This window comes from Podarcis vaucheri (genome assembly GCF_965113315.1).
Source record: "Podarcis vaucheri genome assembly, chromosome: 1".
NCBI lineage: Eukaryota > Metazoa > Chordata > Lepidosauria > Squamata > Lacertidae > Podarcis > Podarcis vaucheri.
This window is the reverse complement of record NC_138759.1, coordinates 120,992,824-121,014,548: the sequence shown is the minus strand read 5'-3', so window position 1 is coordinate 121,014,548 and position 21,725 is coordinate 120,992,824. Positions and strand designations below refer to the sequence as shown.

Below are 21,725 nucleotides of genomic sequence, written 5' to 3'. Positions count from 1 at the left end.
GCCACACACAAAATATTGATTTGTTCCAAGAAGCAGCTGGCATTTTCTCTCTCTCTTCAAATGCATTAGAGTGGCTATGCGTGCAAAGAAAAGCTGCAACCAGCTCCTAGCCTCAACAGAGTATCATGAAATAAGTTAGAAGAGAAGACATTTTTAAAGAAACTTGAGCAATTGCCTTTAAATGCTTCTTAAAAACTTTCAGCTGACCCAAGTTTTCCCAGACTTTGTTTTGTAGGCTGCTCAGTTTTGTCTGTCATATATGGTTGTTGAGGAGGGGGGCAGCGAGAAGGGGGATCATTCTTCTGGCAAGCCCAAATGCTTGCCCTGGCGGAACGACTGCCTTAGTGCAATATTGAACTCCCCCCCCCCCAAGTTTTCATCTTGTTTTCATTCAGTTTTTAAGGCACAATTTGGTTGAATGTTGCTTGCCTTTTTGCAGTTACAACATTCCTATGGTAAACCATTCATTTTTTTTTTACTATTTTAAACCGTCTAAACATTTTATAAATGAGTAAGTCTATGCTTCTAGGGACGCGGGTGGCACTGTGGGTAAAACCTCAGTGCCTAGGACTTGCCGATCGCATGGTCGGCAGTTCGAATCCCCACGGCGGGGTGCACTCCCATCGTTCGGTCCCAGCGCCTGCCAACCTAGCAGTTCGAAAGCACGTCAAAGTGCAAGTAGATAAGTAGGAACCGCTTACTAGCGGGAAGGTAAACGGCGTTTCCGTGTGCTGCGCTGGTGCCGGCTCGCCAGAGCAGCTTCGTCATGCTGGCCACGTGACCCGGAAGTGTCTGCGGACAGTGCTGGCTCCCGGCCTATAGAGTGAGATCAGCGCACAACCCTAGAGTCTGTCAAGACTGGCCCGTATGGGCAGGGGTACCTTTACCTTTAAGACTGTGCTACCTATCAGATCCCAAGGTCTTATTCAGAACAGTGCTGTGTGGGAAATCTTCAAATAGGACCGAGAGGTTTAAAAAACCAATGAAATTTTAATATCATCATCATAATTTATTATTATTATTATTAACAATAACAATATTATTATTATTATTATTATTAATTTATTACTTATATCCCACCCATCTGGCCTGGCCTCTCCAGCCACTCTGGGAGGCTCCCAACAGAATATTAAAAACACGATAAAACATCAAACATTAAAAACTTCCCTAAACAGGGCTGCCTTCAGATGTCTTCTAAAAGTCAGATAGTTGTTTATTTCCTTGACATCTGGTGGGAGGGCGTTCCACAGGGCAGGCGCCACCACTGAGACGGCCCTCTGCCTTAGCTCACAGAAGGCGAGTTAAGAAAGAGATAACTATTCACAAGGCTGCATATGGTTTGGATCCACAGAAACACATGTGGAAGAGGGTAGAAGGAAAAGCATAGGTTGATTTCTACCATCCCCAAAATAAGCCTCTCCCAATGATCCGGAGGCCTTGCTCTATGGGCTGGGCTGAAGGGGAAAGGAGGATTGCCAAAACAAGGCAGAGTACAAGTCTCAGGATCAATCCAATTTCTGCACTACTGCATAAGCATCAAAAACCCCAGGAGAATATGGTGTTGGACACAGAATAGAAAGGTCTACCGTACCTCTAATATTCGGTAAGAAGAATCACCACCAGGGAATTGCTTTCCAGTGCTCTTGACAATTTGCTCATCAGCTGCGGAGCTACAATAACATGCGCTCAAAACGGAAGAAACTTTTGGAGCAGAATTATCCGCACAAAGATGGTTGTCTTCAAGTAAACCAGTACCTCTCAAGTTTTCTGTAGCCACTTTTCCACAAAGGTCAGATTTTCCTTCTGGAAGAATTTCTGGAAATTCCACGAACAACCACTTGCGATCTTTGAAAAAATGGTTCTTGTGGATCTTGTAAAATTCATTCCAATATCTACTGGCTTCTCTCTCATACTTCACTAGATTTAAAACCAAAACCAAAAAGAAACCAAGAAACCATAAGCATAAAGAATTGCTGGCATAAAAGAGTGGTGGTGGTGGGGATAATTAAAACTAAACATTACTGATAATGAAAGGTAAGGATGGAGATTTCAAATGATGGTAGGCAACCTCAATATTACTAAGACCTGGTTTACAAAAACCAAAACATCAAAATTATCGAGGACAGTTAAAAACAGCATATAAAAGATAATTAAAATTAACAATAAGCTAAACGAAGATTAAAGCACATGTGAACGTTCTACATGTAAATAGGTGTTGACCCAAAGCCGTATTTTCACTAAATCCACAAATGAGCATTGCTAGAAGACAAAACAGAAGAGATGCAAAAGTATTCTGGATCCCATAACTTGAGTTCTCACCAATATGATTCTCACACCTCTCCCTTTTCTTTGTAGTGGACAGAACACAAGGGAAGCATCCAGTATACCTGAAGGAGCGTCTCCACCCCCATCATTCTGCCTGGATACTGAGGTCCAGCTCCAAGGGCCTTCTGGCGGTTTCCTCACTGCGAGAAGCCAAGTTACAGGGAACCAGGCAGAGGGCCTTCTTGGTAGTGGCGCCCGCCCTGTGGAATGCCCTCCCTTCAGGTGTCAAAGAGAACAACAACTACCAGACTTTTAGAAGACATCTGAAGGCAGCCTTGTTTAGGGAAGCTTTTAATGTTTGCTGTATTACGGTACAGTGGTACCTTGGGTTAAGTACTTAATTCGTTCTGGAGGTCCGTTCTTAACCTGAAACTGTTCTTAACCTGAAGCACCACTTTAGCTAATGGGGCCTCTTGCTGCTGCTGTGCCACCGGAGCACGATTTCTGTTCTTATCCTGAAGCAAAGTTCTTAACCTGAAGCACTATTTCTGGGTTAGCGGAGTCTGTAACCTGAAGCGTATGTAACGTGAGGTACCACTGTATTTTAATATTTTGTTGGAAGCTGCCCAGAGTGGCTGGGGAAGCCCAGCCAGATGGGCGGGGCATCTTTATTTAATACTTATAATCCTAATTTACACTGCTCTACAAACCCAAAGCACACGCCACCAGCTTGCTATTTATAGTACACACATAATTGGGCTGTGTGAAAATAGGTTCTTTCCCATGAAAAGCGGAGGAAATAGCACCGCCGCTATTCCTTTCAGAATAGATGTGCATCTTTGGGACAGGGCTGAAATTGGTTACAATGGAAAACAAGTGCAGATTCAAACAGATTTAATAATCAAGTTATGCAAGACTGGTCCTATGAACCATGAACTCAGAGAGTTCATATATTTTATGCACATGTTTTCCAGCCACTCTTACAGAAAGGGGAGATACAAATGTTGGCAGTTTATTAATTAATAATCCCAGTTCCCCAAGAAAGAGAATTCCAAAGGAGTGCTTGATGAACTTAAATGGAAGCACAGTCGTACCTTGGAATACGAACGCCTTGCAAGTCGAACGTTTTGGCTCCCAAACGCTGCAAAAGTGAGTGTTCCGGTTTGCGGACGTTATTTGGAACCCAAACATCCGATGCGGCCTACGCAGCTTCTGATTGGCTGCAGGAGCTTCCTGCAGCCAATCAGAGGACGGCTTTTGTTTCCGAACGTTTTGGAAGTGAAATGGACTTCCGGAACGGATTCGACTTCCAAGGTACGACCGTAATCATTGTTCCTTATGTTTTGGTTGTATATCAAGCCAGACCATTGGTCCACAGAACTCAGCACTGTCTGAATCAAAGATGGGGAACCTGCAGCCAGGGATGTGGGGCAAAGCATGTCAATTCAAATTCTTTCGGGAAAGGCCACCTCTCTGCGACCCTCCAGAAGATGCTGCACTACAATTCTTTTGTCCCTGACCATTAACCACATGGACGGCAGCTGATGGAATCCAAGGTCCATCACTGCTGGTCTGGAGGTGGAAGTAGCTCTCCAGCGGATTCAGATGCAGTCTTTCTCAAGACCTATCTGAAGATGCTGGGGACTGGACAGAGACCTTCTGCGTGTAAAACAAGCACCTGACCCATGGCAGCCAGGGTGGAGTTGATTTATATCAAATCAATTTAAATCACGATTTAAATCACGAGTCAGTAAGACCTGATTTAAATCATTTTTTATTTTATTTTTTGCAGAAAGACTCATTCTTGCTGGTTTCTTTTTGGAATAATAAATTTTCAGAGTAGTTTTTACAATTATATCAAAAATTACTGGTTTGGTTATACTATTAGAAATGCATAGAGAGAGAATTATGAAGTTACTGTGAGGTTTAATAAGCTAACTGTTTATATTTGGGCAACTCTTCCGCTATACTTTATTGGAAGGAGAAAAATAATCCTTTCCTTAATAACAATCTAAACAATTTATTTAACTAAAACAATAACATTATAGCATATGTAGCCATGTTTGTTAACTGATGTGATTAAACATTTTTTTTAAAAAAACTTACACTGAGTTTTAGCACACATGATAAACTTAAATCCTTATTTCCTGATGAATAGAAGAAGAAGGGTTTGGATTTGATATCGCGCCTTTCACTCCCTTTTAAGGAGTCTCAAAGCGGCTAACATTCTCATTTCCCTTCCTCCCCCACAACAAACACTCTGTGAGGTGAGTGGGGCTGAGAGACTTCAGAGAAGTGTGACTGGCCCAAGGTCACCCAGCAGCTGCATGTGGAGGAGCGGGGAAGCGAACCCGGTTCACCAGATTACGAGTCCACCGCTCTGAACCACTACACCACACTGGCTCTCAAATAATAGTCTTTGGTAAACAGAAAACTGTTTAGAAAGTTTTTCCTCCAAAAGCTGTTTGTTTTATAAATCCAGTTCAAATTTTAAAAATCTGATTTAAATTTAAAAAATCATTTAAAATGTAAAAATCTGATTTAAATTTAAAAAATCATTTAAAATGTAAAAATCTGATTTAAATTTTTAAAAATCTAATTTAAGTTTTAAAAATCCAATTAATTTTTTTTAAAGCATTGATTTGTATCCACCCTGAGGGCAGTCCCACCTATGAGACAAGGTGAGGCAACCACCTCTGGCGGCAGGGTCCACTGGGGCAGCCAATCTTGATGTCAATCTTTCTTCCCTCCTTGCTCCGGATGTAAGTCTTCCCCGGGGAGTTTTTCAGCTGGAACTCAGAGTTCCAGCACCTCTCGGGTGGGTGTCATTGCCATTGTAAAAGAACAAGGGATACATATTCATGGTGAGTTCCGGCACCTCTTTTTCTAGAAAAATAGCACTGATGTCTTCCCTCACCGCTCCGACCTGTTCAGATTTTATGTAGTCGATGCTGGCTGCTGTGGTTGGTGTAAATCACATGAGATGTCTGAGAAAAATGTGGGAACGGAAGACTGTCTTATCTTTTCCGTCTGAGAATGTTATTAGACTGTACTTTCGCTTTTGCTGTATGCTTTCTGTTTCTGCCAGAGTCTGGAGAACACAGATGTGATTATGGACTCGCTGTCTATATTGTGAATAAAACGTAGTTTAGATCTAGGTATGTTTCTATCTTCTTGCTGGGTGGTGCCAGAAGTCTTGTGTGCACTTTTCATATGAGAAGTATCGCAGATGGGCACTCCGGAGTGAAGGGACATGCCATTCCAGAGACGTGCCTACTGGGAGACGCTAGGAGGTACTGGGGGTCTGCCGCCCCCCAGGAGCGTTTGCCAACACTACATTGGTGGGGTCGAGAGTTGCCATTTTTGGGTCCTCCTTAGGTGTCCAAAAGTTCCCTCCCCCCAAGTGTTATTTATTTATTAAAGATTTTGTTGATTTGCAAAAGTGTGCAATGTCTCTCTCTCATGTTTTTCCCCTCATGTAACATTTTTACAAATCAATTTCATTTGTTGAAACATTAGGAAGAAAAGGGGGAAAGAGGTGGAGGGGGAAAGATGGGTGAGGTTGGGGTCGGGTGGCGATGTTTCTATTTTACTTACTATATCTGGGGTTTGGTGTCAGCATTGCTTGTGCAGGTTCTTTGCTGTTCGCTTGTGTTCCTTTGGTGGTGAGAGAGGTTGGGGTTGGCCTAGGGTGTGGCTGTTCATTTGTGGTTGGCTGTGGTGGTCTTTGTTTTCAGGTGTGAGTGGGGTGGGTGGGTGTTTTGGATCAGGTTAGCCATATTGATTTGTATGCTGTTGGTGGATTTTTGTCATTGTCTTGTTGGGCTGTGTATGTGATAAAGGGGAGCTATACCAGGATGAAGGTGTCTTCTTCTATTTGTCCCTGTGTCAGTTTCAGTTTATTGGTTAATTTTTCTAGTAGGGCTGTTTCCCATACTATTTAGTACCATTGGTCCGTGTTTACTCCTGGCAGGTCTCTTCAATGTCTGGCTATGATGCTTCTGGCTGCTGAAAGTAGGTGGGTTATGAGTTCTTTGTGGTGTAAAGGTGTCCAAAAGTATTGAGCCAGTCCTGAACAATGGCCCACTCTCCAACTTTCACTCTAAAATTTAACTTTTCATGTGAACAATTTCCCCACATAAGAGCACTTTTGGACAGCAACTTGACATGACAAACAGGCTGTTGGCGACACATCCTTTAAGCAAAATTACAGTATTGGATTTCCTGCAGAAAGGATAAAACTGGATTTAAATTTGTGGGTATGGGGGAAGTACAGTGGAACCTTGGTTTTCGAACATCTCCGTTGATGAACATTTCGGTTTTCAAATGCTGTAAACCTGGAAGTAAATGCTTCGGTTTTCAAACGCACCTCAGAAGTCGAACGTGCCACGCGGCTTCCGCTGAGCGCAAGATCCTAAGGTCTAGCTGTCGGCTATTGAGTTTTCAGTTCCTGAACGTTTCAGAACTCGAACGGTCTTCCACAACTGATTACGTTTGAAAACTGAGGTACCACTGTATGGGTTAGCCTTCCCAATGTCAACATATAACAAAAGAAAAATTATATGTATGACTTTGGGATGGGGGAGAAATCTGATGCAGTTCACGTTTAAAGGCGAACATACCTAATCAAACTTCCTGGAACAGTACACAAGCCAAAAACACTGCCCTCCTTCAATATCTGGACTTCCCTGGGTTTCACAACGCAGCCCTCCAGTCAAGCAATATGTACAAAAATGCCTACACTATGGCAAAGTGTGCATATAAATGCATATACAGTGGTATCTCTGGTTGCGAACGGGATCCGTTCTGGAGGCCCGTTCGCAACATGAAAAGAGCACAACCTGAAGCGCCGTATCTGCGCAGGTGTGCAACGTGATTTGGTGTTTGCGCGCATGCGCAAAGCGCGATTTAGCGCTTCTGCGCATGCACGAGTGGCAAACCCTGGAAGTAACCCTTTCCGGTACTTCCGGGTCGCCGTGGGACATAACCTGAAAGAACGTAACGTGAAGCAAACATAACATGAGGTAGGACTGTACTGAAGAAACTAACATACAACATTTCATTACATTAGGTGAAATTGCTTTGCAAAAAAAAAAAAAAAAAAAGTATGAGGTAAAATTGCATATAAACGTGTGTGTATTGGGAGCAACTCACACAAAAATGCAATTGTTAATTTTTTTATGAGAACTTTTTTTTAAATGGCAAACTGATGTGGCGAACTCAAGAGTGGAAAAATGAAAAACTGGGAGAAACAAGAGTCGGATGGATTGGCCGTCTCTAGCAAGGAATAACAATCCCACAATTAACGCCCATCTGGAAGCGCTGCTGATCAGACATGGCTGCCGGCTTTCGGTTGCTATGTGCTTGGCATTGTTTCAGGGTGTTGCCTTTTTGCAGCATCCTTCAAAAGAGAGGAAATCAGAACAGAGCAGCGTGTAAAGTCGCTAAACAAACACTACATTCTTCTTCTTCCTTTTAGGCGCAATAGTCTCCTCTTTGCCTAATAAGCATGCTTGAAAAGCAGCTGACCATCTTAATAAGCAGAGAAAGTGCTCGAAAGTCTATCAGTTTATTCATTCTCGCTCTTCCTTTTTGTACCCAGGTCCTTCACAACGATCCGTTTTGGCAATGCTGCAGAAAGTTGGAGGAACACTGCCTTTTATTTATTGCTTCTTCTTCTTCTTCTTTTTTACAGTGATTTCCAATGACCTAAAATAACCTACTCATTAGTTTCAGCTCGGCTCATTGTTAACAATAAATAGGTCAAAATGTGCTGCCACATGCAGAAAGAAGATGAAGCTTTGAAAGGAAGCATTATTGGCAATGCTCACCTAGTCCCGTTTTAAGCATGCAGGCATTCATAAGAGAAAGAATGGCTTCCTGAGTCCAATATATCTCAGCCATAAGCTACTGCCTGCACTCTACTTCTTTAATTTCCAGCGAATGCTAACCACGCTTCAATTAATCTTTAAAAGAGTAGGAAGAACGTCAAACGAGGCAAATTTGCAAGTCTGCACTTATTTCAGAATTGAAGCCGAAAAGATTATACGAAGAGTAAACTCTGAAGACCTAGAGGAACTTCACTGGCCAGGTGGAAATCGAGAGAAAGGATGGATGCATATGCATATATATATATATATATATATATATACACACAGAGAGAGAGAGAGAGAGAAACACAAAACAGGGTTTTCCACAATGAAGAGAAGCAGCATGATTCACCGCAGCTGTGGCAGTTTTGCAATGCAAAGCAACGCATCGCATCCCTTATTCATCCTTGCAAGAACCTTTCGTTCCAGGTCTCCAGGTAAATGCAAATGTCAGTCAAAGCAATACCAGTTGGCTATCACGGAGTGGCTACAGCATGGTGTCAAGGATCCATGAGGGGAAATGCACAAGTACACCACACAATGCAGTCAGGGAATACAGTGGTACCTCAGGTTAAGTACTTAATTCGTTCCGGAGGTCCATTCTTAACCTGAAACTGTTCTTAACCTGAAACACCACTTTAGTTAATGGGGCCTCCCGCTGCCGCCGCGCTGCCGGAGCCCGATTTCTGTTCTCATCCTGAAGCAAAGTTCTTAACCTGAGGTAATATTTCTGGGTTAGCGGAGTCTGTAACCTGAAGCATGTGTAACCTGAGGTACCACTGTACACTGAAATGTGTGACTTCCCGGGGTCATCCTGGCGTTGCATTTGTCCTGCACCAACCTCACCACTAAAACTGAAAACTAAGATCATGGCCACTGGTCCCATCACCTCCTGGCAAATAGAAAGGGAAGAAATGGAGGCAGTAAGAGATTTCACTTTCTTGGGCTCCATGATCACTGCAGATGGTGACAGCAATCATGAAATTAAAAGACGCCTGCTTCTTGGGAGAAAAGCAATGACAAACCTAGACAGCATCTTAAAAAGCAGAGACATCACCTTGCTGACAAAGGTCCGTATAGTTAAAGCCATGATTTTCCCAGTAGTGATGTATGGAAGTGAGAGCTGGACCATCAAGAAGGCTGATCACCGAAAAATTGATGCTTTTGAATTATGGTGCTGGAAGAGACTCTTGAGAGTCCCATGGACTGCAAGAAGATCAAACCTATCCATTCTGAAGGAAATCAGCCCTGAGTGCTCACTGGAAGCACAGATCCTGAAGCTGAGGCTCCAATACTTTGGCCACCTCATGAGAAGAGAAGACTCCCTGGAAAAGACCCTGATGTTGGGAAAGATGGAGGGCACAAGGAGAAGGGAACGACAGAGGACAAGATGGCTGGACAGTGTTCTCGAAGCTACCAGCATGAGTTTGACCAAACTGCGGGAGGCAGTGGAAGACAGGAGTGCCTGACGTGCTCTGGTCCATGGGGTCACGAAGAGTCGGACACGACTAAACAACAAAACCTTGCCACTGCCTTGCCCTTCTTCTTATACTTTCCATTAAGCAGGGACAACGAGACTGATTGGAGGTCAGGTGGGCACTCTTGTCTGCTTCTGAGCCCGTTGCATCAAGCAACATCTGAAGAGGCTGTGTGAGCAAATGACTACAAGACTAATCAAATTCAGGACATCTATTTCTGGCCTAAGATTTCCCCCTCCATTTGCAAAGGGCAGCAAGTGTGTAGCCTCACATTTGAGCTTCTCAACGGACCATGCACATACCTCTGGTGACAACCACTCCCACACTCATACAGACTCTCCCATCTTTTACAGAATGATGAAATACTTGGATACGTCCAAGTGAAAATGTGTGGGGTTTTTTCAAGTATTCCCAGTTCACATATTAGATAAACAAGGCCGCCCTCAGGCTTTAATGACTTGAAACAAATATTCTTGATCAGCCAGTCTACTACCTGGTCTGAATATAGCAGGGCAAGAGAATTTCAGTGTTTACAACGATGGACATAATCAGAAAACAGCAGCCACATGTTGAATTGTCTCTGCCACCTCCTCCTTCATAACTTCCGGCATGGCTTCACCAGGCCCTGACCTAATGATAAGGTGCTTTCTTCCCGAACAACGTGGAACAGGGGAAGCAAGAAAAACACGTTTGCATGTGCACACAGCACTAGTTTTTTGCCTCCAGAGTAGTATAAAAGAATTATATTAAAATAGTTCACATTAAAACCATAACGTTACCAAACTCTCAAATCTTCCACATAATTCCAGAAGTACATGATTCACAACAAACAGGCCAACCATCTCAACAGTACCTTGAAGGCCAAATTTAGCAACATCTTCCACCGATGTTGAAAAGGCATCAGCATAAGGGGCAAACACACAACCAGTGGAAGTTTAATAACTACTATTACTACTACTACTCTTGCATTTTAAACCAGTACTTTATGGGATGATTTTTAAAACTGTTGTAAGCTGCTCCTTCAAATCACATTTTGCCTGAAACACAGGTTTAAAATATACAGGGATTTTAAATAAATACAGTCTCAATATCTTGCACACGTTTTTCCTCCCCACCTTGTCAAGTTCTGGAAGTCCTCCTAAAAGCTCATCTGCCTAACATGCACAGAGACACCAAAGAGGACTGTACCACATGGCATTTCTGCCTGTTCCCCATTAACCTAGATTCCACTAACGTGGTTACCCCCAAACAACAGCATGACTAGGCAAACAGTCTATTGCCTGAAGAGAGGATCAAGATTTTTTGTTGGAAAAATAATTAAACGGGTTCATTTCAGATCTACAGATTCGCATATCAAGCTGAGGTTTATTAATTCTGGGAAAAAATACATCGACAAATCTTTTAGAAAAACCGAACACTGACATTAAATTCATGTAGCGACCATGTACATGCTGTTATCACCTTGAAGGTGAACCAGCTGTAGAAAGCGAGAGAGTAACACCAGGTGTGCCTGGGAGGTCAGAGCGGAGTTAGATGTCAATATTTCGTGAGTCAGGAGGGAGCAACGTTAATATATGTCACTGTCAACGCAGTCGCACTTTGGATCTCGAACACTTTGGCTCCCGTCCCGAACGATTGAAACCCGGAAGTGAGTGTTCCGGTTTCCGAACGATTTTCAGAAGCCGAATGTCCTGCGCAGCTTCTGATTGGCTGCAGGAGCTTCCTGCAGCCAATCAGAAGCCGCGCTTGGGTTTCCAAACGTTTTGGAAGCTGAACGGACTTCTGGAACGGATTCCATTCGACTTCCAAGGTATGACTGTTCAGCGCATAGGAAAAGAAGGAGATGGTGATGCTAAGGATTAGCGCATAAACAAAAGGGTGGGTGTATTGCAGTTTTAATTGTTCTTAGGGTATTTTACCTTGCAGCTCAGGCTGGACTCTGACGAGTGAATTCTTCGCGGCTTTTTCCTTGGCTGTTTCTTCTTCTTCCTGTGACCACTGCATGTGGTCCCTGCAAGGGGGAGGGGGAGGGAATTGCAAGGGGAGGGGGGAAAAGGATGCCTTTTATTTTTAAAAGCTTCCAGAGTCTTTTCTTTTCTTTTCTCCCCTTAAGCACCACATGTAATCAAATGCATTGTATATTCTAGATTCCATTAGCTGCTCTCCACCTCACCCCTCACTTCACTCTCCCGGGTCTTTAAAGTAGGCCTTGATGCCCTCTGGAGCTCCTGCCATTCTTATGCTTCATTCTTATGCTTGTGGAGAGTTCCAGCAGACTCTGCGCTGAAAAACTCCTTGTACTGCCTTCTCCTCACAGTCCACGGCAGCATTCGAATGCCTCTGTGGTGTGTGTCACCTTTTCGTTATAGGACATTCCGCAGCCTTCTCCCTCTGCCCGTTCTGGAGCAAGCGCCGGCGTAAAGTTTGTCCTTTCGGAAACACGCCATCTCTCCCAAACACAAGCCCGTGAGCTCGTGATAGGGTCTGTGCCATTTGATTCCCGTGTAATAAGGGCTCATTATCTCCTAAAATGACACACGTTGCATGCCATGTGCCAGCTGCGCTATGCGGCCGCCATTCCGCCACAGATTTGTAGTTATCAAAACATGGTCGCCCGGCGAGTCAAAGCATGACATACAGATATGTACAGAAATATACTTAGTAAAGGTGTGGGTAATCCGATAGAGGAATGTCGCAGCTGGTTTTGTTTCTGAAGAAATACTTGTAATTGCTCCCATGTGTTGCTAGACCACTAAACACAACCCAAAACAGCAACCAGAGGTGAGCTGCAGGGAGCTTTTAATTATAGAGCGCAACAGATGGATTTGAGTGGGATAAAGATTTAAATCTCCCTATGTCAAATAATGGTGTTCTAATGTTAGCCAGGCTGCAGTAAAGGATTATTGGAGCCAGTGTCACACCACAGTATTGCGCCAAAACAAGAGTGGAAAAACGCTGAGCAACGCGAACTATTCCCTAGGAATTTCAGTGCCAGAAATTCAAAAGGGGCTAATGACTTAATGGTTACGTCCTAAGGCATGCCACAGAAGCAAATAAGCATTTAAAGGTAAAGGTAAAGGGACCCCTGACCATTAGGTCCAGTCGTGACCGACTCTGGGGTTGCAGTGTTCATCTCGCTTTATTGGCTGAGGGAGCCGGCGTACAGCTTCCGGGTCATGTGGCCAGCAGGACTAAGCCGCTTCTGGCGAACCAGAACAGTGCACGGAAACACCGTTTACCTTCCTGCTGGAGCGGTACCTATTTATCTACAGTGGTACCTTCAGGTTACAAACTCCGCTAAGCCAGAAATAGTGCTTCAGGTTAAGAACTTTGCTTCAGGATGAGAACAGAAATCGTGCTCCGGTGGTGCGGCAGCAGCAGGAGGCCCCATTAGCTAAAGTGGTCTTCAGGTTAAGAACAGTTTCAGGTTAAGTATGGACCTCCGGAACGAATTAAGTGCTTAACCCGAGGTACCACTGTACTTGCACTTTGACGTGCTTTCGAACTGCTAGGTTGGCAGGAGCAGGGACCAAACAATGGGAGCTCACCCCGTTGCGGGGATTCGAACCGCCGACCTTCTGATCGGCAAGTCCTAGGCTCTGTGGTTTAACCCACAGCGCCTCCCGTGTCCCATAAATAAGCATTTAGGGTGCAGCAAACCAATTGCTATGGCAGCACATTTCCAAAAAACTAGTATTTGGGGAATGTACGTTGACAAAAATGTTTACGGCATCAAGAACAAGCAACGAGGTCCTCCAGTTGTTCTTGGACTCCAGCTCCCATCATGCCCTAGTAGCCACGCTGGCAGGGGCTGATGGGAGTTGAAGTCCGACGGTATCTGGAGGTCTGCAACCTGCCCATCCCTGACTTAGGAGCACAGAGCGAAACTGCTTGCCTCGAAGTAGGGAAATGAGTCCCATACAACTTGCTTCACTCATCCCAACCTAACAAGAGCATCAAGGTCTTCCACAAGGTAGGAAGAAGGAAGTAAGGGCTCATCTCCTATTATGGTATGGATACGCCCCTATCTGGACAGGGATAGCCTAACTACTGTTGTCTATGCTCTGGTAACCTCAAGGTTAGATTACTGCAATGGGTTATACGCAGGGCCGGATTTAGGTTTGATCAGTCCCTAAGCTACTGAAGGTAATGGGGCCCTTTATATGTCCAGATGTCCTTTATATGTTCAATTGTCACTGTTTTTTGTATTGAATATATGCTATACGGCAATTTATGGACCTAATAGGTATCTAAAGCCATTAGCACATAACAAAATATGTTATTTTATCAAAGTAATTGTTGAAGTGAAATACAATTAAGAAGTATATTAATAGTGAAATACAATTAAGAAATATATTAATAGTGAAATAATTACTAAGCTCTAACTTAAAATGATTTTTTTATTCATAACAAACTTAATAATGCAAACACATTGGCATTTGGCAATAACAAAAGATCCTTTAGAAACACAATTTACAAAGATTCATAATTTTGCGGGGGGGCAAAGGTTGGTATATAAATTCAATTAATAATAATAAGAATCTCAACCTCCTGCTACTAGCACATCCATCATTTATTTCATAACATGGCTCTACTTCATGTTCTATTTTTAAAAATTAATGGAACATGGATGGTAGCCATTCTTGTGATGGTGAAACAAGTGCCCACTCAAATTTCCTGGAATTGGTAAACAGATATATATCTCATATGAGGGCAGGGCAGATATCCAAGGTATCCAATTAATCTCTGAAAACATTGAGATGATTATTTTGACCGACCACTGGATATCAGTTGGTGTGTCTCTCTAAATTAACAGACAAAGATTAAAACACTTTCCATTTGCATGTAAGGTTTCTCTCTTCTGCTGGCTATGGATTCTGGCCTCTGAATGGCAGGAAAGCATTCAGCCTCTGTGTTTAGATCCTCAAAAATAAATAAATAAATAAATAAATAAATCCCTACCTATATTTAAAAGACAAACCGATAACACAGTAGCAAATTGCATTAATCATACCACATGTTGTGATCAAAAACTTTATCTGGATCCAACAAAACCCGTGACCCAAGGGGAGCAACTGGTCGTTTGTTACTCTGGAACCGATGGGGAATCTTGCTGGTCTTCAGATGTGAAGCACAGAATCTTTTAACAAACAGCATTTCAGCGCAGCAGCAGCAGCAGCAAAATACCCTGAAAGCAAAATTAAACAGGAGTATAGATTTCTTGCAAACTTAATTATTTCAGTTAACCTTAGGAATTCCTGTCTCTTCCGCAGCAACACAAATGTAGGTTGCTTTTCTCTATCTTTTCCTTATACAGTTGTTGTTTAGAAGGAGCTGACCACTGAAACGCTAATGCATGTTTTGAGTTTGTTCTCTTTCCATCATGATACTGGTGGAAAACCCAAGTAAAAAATCAGAAAGTTTAAAAAATGGTTAAGTTCCATTAAAGGGTGATTTCTCACACTTCAACCGTGTCCTGAGACTGGCAGCTGAGCTGAGCACCTCAACATGTCTAACAGTTGGGGGGTGGGGCAGGATCCAAACGGAGACTCTCCAGAGCGTCTGATAATCAACTGTATGGTGTTTCAGAGAACTCTCCTTCGTTGGGAGCTATGTACAAAACCCAATTAATCTAATACTTAAGAGAGGGGCTGTGGGTGGCGCTGTGGTCTAAACCACTGAGCCTAGGGAAGGTTGGCGGCTCAAATCCCTGCGACAGGGTGAGCTCCTGTTGCTCGGTCCCAGCTCCTGCCAACTTAGCAGTTCGAAAGCACGCTAATGCAAGTAGATGAATAGGTACCGCTCCAGCGGGAAGGTAAACGGCGTTTCCGTGTGCTGCTCTGCTTTCCATCACAGTGTCCCGTTGTGTCAGAAGCGGCTTAGTCAAGCTGGCCACATGACCAGGAAAAAGTGTCTGCGGACAAGTGTCGGCGGAGCCGGCGTTGGTCCACAGACAACTTTCTGGGTCATGTGGCCAGCATGACTAAACCGCTTCTGACACAACGGGACACTGTGATGGAAACCAGAGCACCTGAAAATGCCGTTTACCTTCCCACAGCAGTACCTATTTATCTACTTGCACTGGCGTACTTTCGAACTGCTAGGTTGGCAGGAACTGGGACAGAGCAACGGGAGCTCACACCATTTTGGGGTTTCAAACTACCGACCTTCCACCAAGAGACTCAGTGGTTTAGACCACAATGCCATCCGCATCCCTTCAACTTGTACTACTCCATGGGTAAAATCCAACGCTACTCTTCTTTTCTAGAAATGCTTTTGATCCATGTAAAGGCATCTGTTAAGTTCAGGAGACAGGAGGGGATAGGGAATTTACCCCCAATTTCTTTTTCCTACTCCTGCTTCCAAAGCAACCTTCCATGCTGTTCTGAAGGGCTCTCAAATCCTATGGAACAGATTGGGAGGTGTGCGGGGTGAAGGCACAGAGGACTGCAAGAGGAAAGGGGAATTGCAAAAAAATAGGCACCCTTTATGTCAGTAGAGGGTGGCTCAAAAGCCGTTCTGCAAATGTGACGGCTGCATTGGACTTCAGCCTGTGTGTTAATAATAATAATAACATAGCTGTCAAGTGTCCCTTATTTGAAGGGACAGTCCCTTATTCCAGTGCCATGTCCCACTGCTGTCCCTTATTGATGGATGTCCCTTAAATGTCCCTTAAAGGATGTCCCTTAAATTTCAAAGGAAGCAGCTCCTCTCCCTCCCTCCCTGCCAGCCAGGGAGGAGGGAGGCTCCAACTGTGTTGCTTGGCTGTGTTGCTCACCCAATAAGAAGTCTAAGAACGACTGGGGGGGGTGGAGCTTGCATGCCTTGTGTGTGGCTAGTTAATGCAAGCTGAGGGGTTTTTTGAATGCTGGACGCCATTTTGTTGCACGTGCTGCTGCAAAATTTGCAGTGCAAAGCCAGGCCGGGGAGCCATCTTAAGTTGAGGCTGCACAGGCCTTGTGGTGCATGTGATTCAGATTCTATTCAGTTGAACCTCTGGTTACAAAGTTGGTTGGACAGTGTTCTCGAAGCTACCAGCATGAGTTTGACCAGACTGCAGGAGGACAGGAAGACTGGAGTGCCTAGAACAGGTGAGGCTGCAAGTCCCTTATTTTCAAGGCTGCTGGTCCCTTATTTTCAAATCTGTAAGCTGACAGCTAATAATAATAATAATAATAATAATAATAATAATAATAATAATTTATTATTTATATCCCGCCCACGTGGCTGGGTTTCCCCAGCCATTCTGGGCGGCTTCCAACAAAACACTAAAATACAATAACCTATTAAACATTCCCTAAACAGGGCTGCCTTCAGATGTCTTCTAAAAGTTTGGTAGTTACCGTATTTTTTTGCACCATAACACTCACTTTTTTCCTCCTAAAAAGGGGAAATGTATGTGCGTGTTGTGGAGGGAATGCCTACGGGTGGCATGCCTACAGATTTTCCTCCTCTAAAAACTACGTGCGTGTTATGGTCAGGTGCGTGTTATAAAGCGAAAAATACGGTATTTTTCTCTTTGACATCTGGTGGGAGTGTGTTCCAAAGGGCGGGCGCCACTACCAAGAAGGCCCTCTGCCTGACTCCCTGTAACTTGGCTTCTTGCAGCGAGGGAACCGCCAGAAGGCCCTTGGCACTGGACCTCATTGTCCAGGCTGAATGATGGAGGTGGAGACGCTCCTTCAGTTTTTTCCTAGGATTGTGGTCAATTGTTCTGTGATGTTTCAACAAACTTCCCCTAACCATTGGTGGGTTGGTACCACTTTAGCTAATGGGGCCTCCCGCTGCCACCGCTGCACAATTTCTGTTCTCATCCTGAAGGAAAGTTCTTAACCCGAGGTACTATTTCTGGATTAGCGGAGTCTGTAACCTGAAGCGTCTGTAACCCGAGGTACCACTGTATTTTTAAAAACCTGACTGGATATAGATCTGTGTGACCCTCAGATTGGTAAAATACTTCCACCTCCCACCTCCCTCTACCCCACCAGCACGACGCAGAAGCGTTAAGTGACCTTACGGAGATCCAGTCATGCCTCTGCAATTAATTGCCTTTCTATAACAAATGTCTCAATTACGATAGTGACTAATGAGAAATTTGCCTGGGAAGAAACAAAATGTGCATTACTAAGCATTTGCCAGAGACAAAGAGACATTCTGTGCATTCGGACTATTGTTCTAGTTTACTTTAATAAGAAGGTTTCTGGGGGGGAGTGGGAGGGGGTTATGTTTCAATTGTTGCACCTTAAAATATATATATATATATATATATATATATATACAGTGGTGCCCCGCAAGACGAATGCCTCGCAAGACAAAAAACTCGCTAGACGAAAGGTTTTTCCGTTTTCGATTTGCCTCGCAAGACGAATTTCCCTATGGGCTTGCTTCGCAAGACGAAAACGTCTCGCGACTTTGTTTCCTTTGTCTAAAAACAAAGACATGTTTTGTTTATAAAGTTAATTTATTTTCCCTTCAATTTTTGAACTGCTCTTTACAGTATGTGTGACTTTAAAGAGCAGTTAATAAACTGTTGTTGTACCAAATTTGGCTTTGTTTGGACTTTTTTTGACCATAGGAACGCATTAATTGAATTTCAATGCATTCCTATGGGATTTCGTGATTCGCAAGACGAAAAATTCGCTAGACGACAAAACTTGCGGAACGAATTAATTTCGTCTTGCGGGGCACCACTGTATATATCAAAACACTCATCGCTGGAGAAACATTCTGTTCCTGTGGCAATGCGTTGTTCCTCTGCTTGACTTTTCTTCTCCCACTCCAAAGGTTAAGTTTCTTCAAAGCCTTTCTTTCACTGCTCTTTTTCTGGTTCCAAACACTTGAGCAAAGTGGGCACAGCGGAAATGGCGTCCGTGCACACACAGAGCCTGCAAAATTATATCGTGGATTTGTAAAAATGAAACAAAAGAAGGCTCAGTGCTTGGAAAGCACGTGCCTGAAATAATGTACAGCATTACCATAAAACTTCCACAATTTACATTCCTTAATGCTGTCCGACCAAAGTTGCCTCTTATGAAGTCGGCAGAGCTTTCGCATGTCATGAAACTGGAAATCTAGAGACTCTCTTCCCACCAAAAATCTCTGTGCTGTGGCCATGATAATCTCCTCCCTTCTCAGTACAGTGGTACCTCGGCTTACATATGCTTCAGGTTACATACGCTTCAGGTTACAGACTCTGCTAACCCTGAAATAGTGCTTCAGGTTAAGAACTTTGCTTCAGGATGAGAACAGAAATTGTGCTCCAGCAGCGCGGCATCAGTGGGAGGCCCCATTAGCTAAAGTGGTGCTTCAGGTTAAGAACAGTTTCAGGTTAAGTACGGACCTCCGGAACGAATTAAGTACTTAACCCGAGGTATCACGGTACCTGATGAACAAGTTTCATTTCTAACAACTGCCTACAGCCACAGTATTCGAAATTAGGCAGGCGCCAGGCGCGTTTCGCAACTACTGCGGGTCCAATTGCGACCATATGGAGATCTCTGGATGCTAGGTTGGCAACTGGGGAAAGCAAAATGTCATTTAGAGAAGGATCTGAAATATTTTCCTTACAGCTTGAATTATTTATATTCTGCAGTATTTGATGTTTTTATGTGTTGTAAACTGCTATGATTTGTTCTTTAAAATATTAAGCGGCATAGAAATGCAATTAATAATAATTGCAATGATGAAGATGGTGGTGGTGGTGATGATGATGATGATAATAATATGCCATCTGACATTTAGAAAACATCTGAAGGCAGCCCTGTTCAGGGAAGTTTTTAATTTGTGACATTTTGATGTATTTTTAATATTTGTTGGAAGCCGCCCAGAGTGGCTGGGGAAACCCAGCCAGATGGGCAGGGTACAAATAATACATTATTATTATTATTATTATTATTATTATTATTATTATTATTATTGAATTTCTAACACTGTAATTTCAGGGAAGTGTCAGTTCATCATAACCATGGCCTGTTTAGAAATACTTGACTGGTCTACAAATATGCCAATTCTTCATGCGGCCTATTGACAAGCAACCAAGCAAAAGGGACTGAACTCAAAGAATAAGTACCATTTCTGTATGCAGAAGATCTCAGGCACAAACTCTGTTAGGATTTTATGTAGTCGATGCTGGCTGGTGTAGTTGGTGTAAATCACATGAGATGTCTGAGAAGAGTGTGGGAACGGAAGACTGTCTTATCTCTTCTGTCTAAGAGTGTTATTAGACTGTACTTTCGCTTTTGCTGTATGCTTTCTGTTTCTGCCAAAGTTTGGAGGACACAGATGTGCTTATGGATTCTCTGTATATATTATGAATAAAACGTAGTTTAGATCTACGGATGTCTCTTTTTTTTCTCTCCAAAAATTTTATTGGTTTTCACAATATTATAAACAAACAAACAAACAAACAAACACACACACACACAAGACAAACAAACATAAATCATAGCCTTATTGAAAATTACACTTATTAACTTTGTTAAGTGACTTCCTTGAATCCCCTTGGTTGAATTTCATTGCATGTCCTTTTAACGGTTTTCCGAATCCCAATTCTTATGAAATTTAACTTAAACATTAACATCCTTAAATCTTCACCTTATGGAATTAAACATATTAATTCATCACTTAACATAAATAAAATCCTAAGCCAATTAAGTATCTGCAAGCTATTTTCAATTAATTTAACTTAACAAATTTAACTAGATAATCATTAAATTTATTCCACTCTTCCTGATACTCCTCCTCCTTCTAGTCACGGACTCTTCCGGTTAGATCTATGGATGTCTCTATCTTCTTGCTGTGTGATGCCAGAAGACTTGTGTCGCAGATGGGCACTCCGGAGTGAAGGGACATGCCATTCCAGAGACATGCCTACTGGGAGATGCTCGGAGGTACTGGGGGTCTGCCGTCCCCCCAGGAGCTTTTGCAAACAATCTCTGGCATCTCAGCTGATGGGGAAGACTTCATGCCTAGACCCTGGGGAGCCACTAGCACCCAACAGTAGAGTTGACCATACCCCTGATGCACTGAGCAACCAGCTTTTGAGAGCCTCCGTTCTATTGTACCGCCACCAATGGCTTCCAAACACGAGCCAGATTTTTGTCTCTCCCTACCCCCCTCTGCCACTTTCCACTCTCCCCCACCCCCCACCCATTCCAGAATAAGGCAGTGCCACCATGTTAGGTGGCAACTCTGACTGTGGGGGGAATTAGCAGCAAAGCTGCCAGATGTGTATGTGAAGCCTTCAAATACACGGAGACTCAAGTCCAACAAAAGTTGCATTCCTGCTAAGAGCAATACTTGGAATAGCCCGGAAATATACTAACATGGAAACAAGCCCAGAGGAGAAAATTAGACAGATGGTCAAAATATCTGGCAGAAATAAGAGGAGGAAAATAGAGATTTTTCTGCTGGCTTGTAGCTTTACATGAGACATGCTTATCTAATAATTGTTAAAGCACGGCCATTTCGGAAGACTTCAAAAGACGGAGGAGTAGCCAGTCTCACTGACATTTGGAGGAAGGCTGTGGATTTTTTTTTTTTAAAAATGAAAAACCCTGATATTGCACATCAGTGGCAAGTCGAATTATGCCAGAGTTGTACAAATAATGCAATCAAGATTATCTGTACTGCTTTGAACCTTGTTGACTCAAGCCAGACTCATTGGAACAAAATGTTTGTTGCTACCTGCCTCTCATACAATCTTTTTAGTGTGTCAGCCCGGCCTATTATGATACAGCTTAATTGCTAAAGAAATGACAGATCACTTGACTTTCAACAACATATTGCAAAACATGTTCATGTAGCCCTTTAATAGTAGGCCCAACAGCACCATCCTGAATAATCTACTGCTGAAGAAACTCCCAGGAGAGATTTGCCCAACACCTACTTTATTGACATTTTGATGCCATTTTGACACCTTTATTTCCCCCAAGCAATTGAGGTACAATTTTAGTCTTTTTTGTGGCCTTTTAAATTGGTTACAGATTTTCAATACCTATTTTATGTGTTTCATAGATTCATCAAGTTGGAACAGCCTATGGGAATCATCAAGTTGGAAGGTGTTTCAGAGGCTCAATGCAAGATCTGCAACTGCAGCATCCCTGGGAGATGA

At 43.2% G+C, this 21,725-nt stretch overlaps 1 protein-coding gene across 1 annotated transcript in view; it reads right to left on the bottom strand.

Moving 5' to 3' along the window:
- Nucleotides 1–19,807, bottom strand: part of METTL8 (methyltransferase 8, tRNA N3-cytidine) — a 37,649-nt gene extending 17,842 nt beyond the window's left edge. Inside the window, 4 exon segments of the mRNA XM_082209899.1 lie at nt 1,592–1,917; nt 11,533–11,624; nt 14,628–14,801; nt 19,683–19,807. Coding sequence (XP_082066025.1) covers nt 1,592–1,917; nt 11,533–11,624; nt 14,628–14,770 — 561 coding nt within the window. The 5' untranslated portion in view covers nt 14,771–14,801; nt 19,683–19,807.
- Nucleotides 19,808–21,725: the final 1,918 nt, after the last annotated feature.